This window comes from Trypanosoma cruzi, genomic scaffold (assembly GCF_000209065.1).
Source record: "Trypanosoma cruzi strain CL Brener 1047053516711 genomic scaffold, whole genome shotgun sequence".
NCBI classification, from domain to species: Eukaryota; Euglenozoa; class Kinetoplastea; order Trypanosomatida; family Trypanosomatidae; genus Trypanosoma; species Trypanosoma cruzi.
This window is the reverse complement of record NW_001849563.1, coordinates 314,238-321,663: the sequence shown is the minus strand read 5'-3', so window position 1 is coordinate 321,663 and position 7,426 is coordinate 314,238. Positions and strand designations below refer to the sequence as shown.

General features: G+C 52.5%; 1 protein-coding gene and 2 pseudogenes across 1 annotated transcript, besides 6 other annotated features; all 3 read right to left on the bottom strand.

The window, feature by feature from the left end:
- On the bottom strand, positions 1–791 carry Tc00.1047053508187.30 (surface protease GP63, putative; the record flags this gene model as incomplete). Its single annotated transcript, XM_800073.1, has 1 exon — positions 1–791. A coding segment is annotated over one exon (791 nt), but the record flags the coding sequence as incomplete, so codon positions are not given.
- Positions 1–5,971: a sequence feature (areas not merged during assembly with more than two copies in the genome that could not be assigned to a particular haplotype).
- On the bottom strand, positions 4,739–5,245 carry Tc00.1047053508187.20 (annotated as a pseudogene).
- Positions 5,972–6,019: a sequence feature (haploid, non-Esmeraldo-like haplotype).
- Positions 6,020–7,426: a sequence feature (haploid, Esmeraldo-like haplotype).
- Positions 6,084–6,104: a sequence feature (AT_rich).
- Positions 6,500–6,557: a microsatellite.
- Positions 6,577–6,606: a microsatellite.
- Positions 6,815–7,426, bottom strand: Tc00.1047053508187.10 (annotated as a pseudogene; the record flags this gene model as incomplete).

The window sequence follows — 7,426 nt, the reverse complement described above, 5'->3', positions numbered from 1 at the left end:
CGAGTCTTCTCCACCGTCTTGGGTGACGACACCTGAAGCACCTTTGCCTTGCCACGCACGCCCTCAACCTCTGTCAACATATTGCGTTTTTTCATTGTTTTCATGATAAACCCAAGAGCATGTGCAATCTCATGCGCTGAAACACGAACACTGTACTCCGAATCAGTGACAAAGCTCGGGTCATAATTCACCACTCCGGCAACGGGACGCCCGTCGGCTAAGCGAGAGCATGAAGTAGCCCACGCAAGAGAGGAACCCTTTGTCGAGCCAGCGGAGACATACAATAGCATGTCCGCACCAAAAACACCCACTGTGTGGTGGGAGCTGGGTATTGTAAACTCGGCGCATGTACCTAACAAGAACTCTGGTACAATAAGGTAGCCCGTGAGAGGTTCAACAAGGAGACGATCCGTATGCATTTTAAGTGCTCGGGGAATAAGGGATTTCAATATGATGGACTTTTTTTCCTTCGTCAAAATATCCTCTTTTCTACACACAACAGTTCCCCCAGTAAAGTCCGGACGAATCTGCCCCTCAGCGGTGCAGTATTTTAAGGGATTGTTCAGATCCTCCGTGAAGGCCTTAAAGCGGATGGGCGCCCATTCGGGAGCCGAGGCAGTCATCGCCCGCATCATTCCACTTTCCCGAGTTGGCAGCTCCAGCACCACTGCTGTCGTCCGGGGGCCAACCTTGTTTTCAATTTCTTCGGAGATGCAGTGATGCTCAGCGACGGCAACAGAGCCAGAAAAGCAGCAGAGCAGCGGCACCAGCAATAGCAGAGTGTGACGCATCCTTGTGTGTGTTTTCTCTTTTGGGCCTTTCACAGCACACTTTAGCTGCTTGTATGCTTGTCAATTGGCTTACCTTGAGAGAAGAAATGAATGAATTAAATAACTTGTGTAGGCTCAATAAAATACTTAATCAGTGAGTTATGGTAACTGCTGAGATACACATTGAGTACAACATTACGAAATCATCTCGGCTTTTTTTCCACAATAAATAAGGATACTTCGTGAACGCTCGTCCATTTGTTTCACTGCGGTTGACTGGAAAATTCACTCCGGTCCATTGATGGCATTCCACCTCTTCACTTTTTTCCCGTTCTTTACATTTTCTTCGGGTTTTCCCCTACTCTCACCAACACGTCTGGCTATACGATGCCATCTGAGTGCCGAAGAGGTGGTCGAGCAACGACAAAAGTTTCCTGCTATGAGGCAACTGCCATTGAGAGAACTTTCCGAGGCGAAGGTCCCGTTCAATGCCCAGCCGTTGGCGCACAGGCAAGGTGCCTGGACATTCTAGAAGCAGATGGCGCAATTCTTGATGCGGGTAATTGGCGTGCTTGTGGAGGTTGGCTGATCCTGCGGCGGCAGTGATCGTCCGCCGGCACTGCTGTTTAGATGTCGTGTGGCGTCTGGGTTGTGTGCGCAGCGATTTCTGTGCTGTGCGGTGCTTCTCCGTGTGGGGAAAAACATGTCACAGAAATTGCATTTAAGCTCGGGAAGCGGTGGAGGATTTTTCGGATGAAATGACCGACAGTGACTGACGAGATTCGAGAATCCCGTCAATATAGAATCACAGTACGGACATTTCTCCTTCCGACGGCGTGTGACGGTCCGTCTCCTTACTGGAGAGACGTCTTCCTCCCTTGCCGACGGGGGAACAGTGTCCGTCCCCGGTGCGGTTGGATCGTTGTTAGAGCGCATATATGCAGACTGTTCTGGTGAGATGTTGCAGAAACGGCATTGGTTCGTGCAATCTCTCACAGCCCAGTATAGTCGACCCCAGAGCTCAGATTCCCCGCACCTTGCCCTTGCGAGGTGAACCAGTTCTTGACGGTGAAGAACTTCCTGAGTGATCAGGTCCTTACCGCTGAGATCTGATGGCCTTGTGCCGCAAAGCAAGCAGCGGTGATTGTATTGACGAATGGTACTACGCCACGTATTGGTGAGCTGGGTAGTAAAGCATGTAAGCAGATCCGTATGCCATAAAGGTGCGATTCCGTGCTCCGTGTATTGTCCAGTTTCCAAAGTCTGTGTCGCATGCTGATCTGCAAGCTCGTTAGCATGTATTCCACAATGTCCGTAACAAAACTGCAGGTGCACGGACCAGCCAGCACACGCCAGTGTCAAGAGACGCTGCCAGATCCGATCCTCCGTCCAGTAGGTTTGACTGAGCGAGCCCTCAACAAAGGGCCGCTAGAAGAGACTGACTGTCGGTAACCACAAGCAGAGTTTTGCGCTTGTAGCGGATACGAGGGATAATCGGCTTCTCCAGGGCTAGAAGCAGCGCACAGCACACACTCTCTCCAAGCAGCTCATATCATGTGGCATCACTGCACGGCAAAGTCATCGTGATGGGCAGCCCTGAAGCGGGGATGCGAAGAGTAATGCGGAAGAACCTCCTTTCACCGTCGTTCTCTCGAGGTGCTCGACAACAGGCGTGCCGGCGGTGCAATGATCATGACCGTCTCTTCCGCACTGCACCACCTGCCATCCCATTGCGTTAAGGTCGCCGTGTTCGCCGTTGCTCTCTCCACCGCCCCATGACCACGCCGGATCGGAGCGTCGCCAAAAGCTGCCCCGAAAGCCAACACACCGGGCCAATGGTGCGTTCTGTGACTCACCCGCAGTGCCGAAAGTTCCTCCAGCAGCGCAAAGGCCGTCCGCCGTGTGCGCGCCTCTTGCGAGCGGGAGGAAGCCCCTCTGCAGCACCTCCCAGGGGTTGCTGGCAACAACGTATACGCACGTGTGCTACAACCCGTCCCTCCGTGGCTATGGGAGCTGGCTCCAACCGCTTTTTGTTGTTGTTTTTTTCTCGTGTTTCCTCAAATAAATTCGACGACCCGCACGCCGGCCACCATCGTCGAGCACGTCCGCCCTGCTGAGTGGAGACGTGAAGGAGAGCCCCGGCCCCCGGAGAGGCAGCTGCAGCAGAGGGCGTGAAACACAACCCTGTCACGCCTCCGCCCCGAACTAGCACGGTAGCTCAATCATCCGTTTTTGCCGAGAATCAGCACAATAACAAAACCATAAATCAACCAACCAAATAATCGATCAATAATGAGAAGTGAGAAGGCGCCTGCCACCAGCATCGAAGTTACGTCGCATCTTCGAGGAGCTTCGTGCCTTCTCGCCGCGCAGAGGCACTGTTGGGGGGCAGAGCCTTTCCACCCCGAGAAGAAACTGCGCCAACCCTTTTCGTGAGGCACAGCTTCCCCAATTTCCAAGTGTCCGCTTCATGTTATGTCTAATTGCCGGCAGCGCCGGGCAGCGGAGTGGATGCGGACCCGTTTCATTGCACAATTCACGTTCGCCGGTTTTCACGATTTCTGGTTGATGCCCGTGGGGTGCCGTGCGGTGGTGGGTCAGTCCGGCATTGCTTTAGTGCTAAAAGCCACATGTTGGGCAGCGAAACTCCACCAGTGGTGATCCCATCGGGGTCTCGTCGGCGGGCGAATTGCGTTTGGCAGCCGTTCCCGAGCGCCGCCAGCCGCCAACAATTCCCCCGCCCCACTTTCGGTGCGTATGGCGGCACGTCTGCGGGATCGTGAGGACACGACGCTCAGGGACGCAATATGTTGAAAAAACAAGAGCTAATGTCAAAAGAGAGAATCCCCCGCACCGCCGCACAGCATCATACGGAGGCCACACCATCCACACCCACGGCTGTATGCGTTCGGAGAAACGCGGCCTCCCTCAATCCTCGTCTTCGCATCGTGCCTCAAGGCGGCGCTCTTCGTCGCGCGGCTGAACGATAAGCCAATAGATTCACACCACTTGGAAAGGGCCACCTGTTCTCCCGTTGGCGCCACTTCTTGGCCGCACATTGGTCCCGCCGAACCACGCTCTTCCGCCGCCCGCTGGTCCGGATACTGCTAACCCAAACAGAAGTCTCCTTACCACGCGCGGCACCACAGACTGCGGTCTTACCATCTCGGGGCCTTCCGCCAAGACCCTCGCAGCGGTGCGGGGAACTTCCGGACAACACTCGTGGCCCGTGTGAAGGCGAGTCAACTCCACGAGATCCACAAATCTCACTCGACAGCGGAAACTCGCCCGTGCATATCCGCCAAAAGAGCCGCCTCTAAAAAGGCGCAACCAAGTCCAGTAAAGCGGCGGCTTCGTCCCATAATGCGCTAAGATACTGTGAAATGTGAAATGGCAGAGCAATCATGACCCCGGCGTCCTCATGGGCGTTCCGTGCCTTTGGCCATGCGATAAACCGCCATCCCCGCCCTGACGGCTTGTCCAGCACCGCCGCAAAAGGCACCGCTGGCCCACCCCGCGACAGGCCCTTCCATGGCTCTACAAATAATACCCGCCCTTTTCACAAGCAGCGCATGCTGTGCGGAGATCCTCAAATTCATTTCGTTCCCATCGCTCGTCGAGGTGACGGACCGTAACACAGTGTCCTTCCACAAATCGTCAACACAGTCGCGTGCCGTTGGATTCATCCGCCGTCGGATCCACTTCAGGGAGTAAAAGTGCACAGGTCCACTCTTCGCCGGGGCAGGCAATCCTCCTTCTCCTCCCGCAACGCAACCCGACAACTATGGGTGCGCCAAACGATGCTGCGGCCCTCAGGAAAGATGGTCGTGTGCCGTCCCTCCCCGGCGACAATTGTGCCCACAGCACCGTCCCCCGGTGCGCCAACTCGTTTCCACCAAAGGTGTCAACCGCACGACGTCTTGGGGAGGTATCCCACGGCATCACCACGAGCGCAGCGTTGAGAGAAAAACCATGCCGAGCGGCCGCACCCGGACATTGATGACGATGTCCCGCCTGTGCCGGCCCAGAAGGCATTGCTTCCGGAGCCAAAAGTCCTTTTTTGTGTGTTTATAGGCCTCCTTGCGCAGCTTCACTCGGCACGTCGTGTTGCATTGTCCAATCCAACCACTTTTGCGGCATCGTGCTTCATTGGGCGGGGGTGCGGCATGCTATTTCTTTGCTCTCTGAACCGCCTAGGGGAAAGGGCGGTCCCATTTCTGGGCATTTCAACAGCACCCTGAATGTCCTCGACCCGCACTCCAGCATCGTTATTCACTGTCCCGAGGATCCATTTGACTGAGTGTACGCAGTCGCCCTGACAACTGGCAAGATTCCATGAGCAACTCCTCCCCGCGAGTGGCGCACGCCCAGGACACACCGTTCCCCTCACGGCTGTCTGCATGCCGGGATCTGGCGCACCCGGCGTCGCAAAGGTGGCCCAAGACGCATCCAGGAGCCGTGGCCAGGCGTTGCATCCATCATGCATTTCAATACGCCGTCAAATGGTGCGACTGCAATCCTCCGTACGAGTCCCCGCCTCCCACGGATTCCCCACTTGGTCCCCCGTGTGCCCCGTGGGCCGAGTAACAGCTCTAATCCCTCTGGCACGTCATGAATTTGTAGGATCTTTCGATTGTCTCTGCCGTACGGGACGCATTCCACCTTCCCGTGGCAGGAGCGGTGGAGACTTGTGACGGGCCTTGCGGAGTGCTGATGGTCGCCAAGTTGTCGTTCCATTGATGACCATGAGCAACTCCTGCATCGGCGCCAATCGAATCCGCACCGCCTGGAACTGCGCGTGGGCATCTGAGCTGCATTTCAGTATTTTTGCTCCTCCAACCAAGCCCAAGCGCACTCATATGGGCGCTGCAGCGCCAACTGCCTTCCTTGAAGTGCCGCCCACTTGTTCCAAACAGCGGTGTGCTTCTTCCTCTTCAGAGAGGCTTGAATGGACTCAGGGTTCCTCGGCGCGGTGATGGCAGCGACAGAGTGTCGCAACGAGGTGCAATTCATTCCTTTGTCTTGTTCCCGCCTTGCAACAAATTCGCCGCCCACGTGGTGGCTCAATGGCGGGCTAGTCGCTGGGCAAAGACAAAGTGAATAAAGTGCCGCTGGACCACTCCGCCTCAGAATGTGGTCGTGTCTGTCTCGTGGACACCGTCCGATCCATAAACCATCCTAGCAACTCAATTCCCTTTCAAAATATGCGGCTTGCAACAAGCTGCATGCATTGTAAATTTTGGGAAAAGATTTGATTATTGTCGGATATTGTCACCAGACACATTTCAGCCCGCACCATTCCTCTCGCAGCCCTATATATATATAAAAATAAAACGCTGGCACCTATTTCTGAAAGTGAATCTCCATGGTCTTGGGACAAAAATCTGCGTCCCCGTCAATAAGGAGGTACGGGAAAACAGAAGATATTGTCATAAAAAGATAAAAAGTATATATATATATATATACCAATGGTGGTGACAAGGTGGATTTCTCACAATCACAATTTAAGAAGGATTCTTTCAGGCAACGGCGCTGGTTCAAAGAAAAAAAAACAAAAAACAACACAAAACGGGGGATTGGAAGGGAGTGACATCTTCTTTCCTGTACGCATACAAACACGGAGAATTTAAACAACAACAACAATAAAAAAAAAAAAAACTCCAAAAGAGTAAGGTAAAAAAAGCTTTTCTTTCAAATTTTTTTTTTTTTTTTTCACGTGGGGATATGCTTATATAAATATACATATAAATATGGTTATGAATATATATATTTATATATGCCTATATAAATTTGTTTTAATTGTTCCTTTTTTTTTTTTTTTTTTTTTCTTTTTTTTGTATGTATGTACTCGCTCCCTAATATATACTGTGGGTGCTGCGTTGCATCCATCTACACCTCTTTTTCTTTTTTTCTTTTTTATTTTCCACAGACACACACACACAACTCTGTATCAATCATTTTTTTTTTTATGCATGCAATAAAACACGGTATTTTTATAGGAGGGGGAATTGGAGGAAAGATACTGGCAATGCTTGATTCTCCATTTATAACGTAAATTCACGCACACTCTCCAAAGCCTCCTGCGCCTTTTTCAGCGCTATCATCATTGTCTTTGTAGCCTTGCGCTGTGTTTCCACCTCTGGTGGTTCCGCGAGAAGATCATCCGCCTTTTTTTCACTGTACAGACTGCGCACCAACCTTGAATACACATCCTCGCGCAGTTTCGTTATCATGAGGAGCGTGATGGCTTTGGGCACCTGGTCGGCAACAGTGCCCTTCACAATACCAAAGTACCCCTCAACCATATCCCTTATGACGTTGTTAATGTGCTGCTCGTGCATTGACATGTTGTTGCCCAGCATGATCGTCACCGGGACATCCCCCATGTCGCTCTTCTCTACTCCGTTTGAAGTGGGTTCAGAATTGACTTTTTTCCCCTTGTCCTTTCCTTCATTTCCTCCCTGCTGAGACTGGCTGGTTTGTGACTTCTCATTCTCCGTACCGAATATTTTCAGGAATGACCGTTGCACCAGTTGCTCCATCATTGGATGTTTCACGTTGACGAAACCGCGCTCCGCTGCAATGATTGTTCGAACGTGAGACATGGTTGGTGCACGATACTCCTGCAGTGACTGGCGGCAGATATTCTACAACGG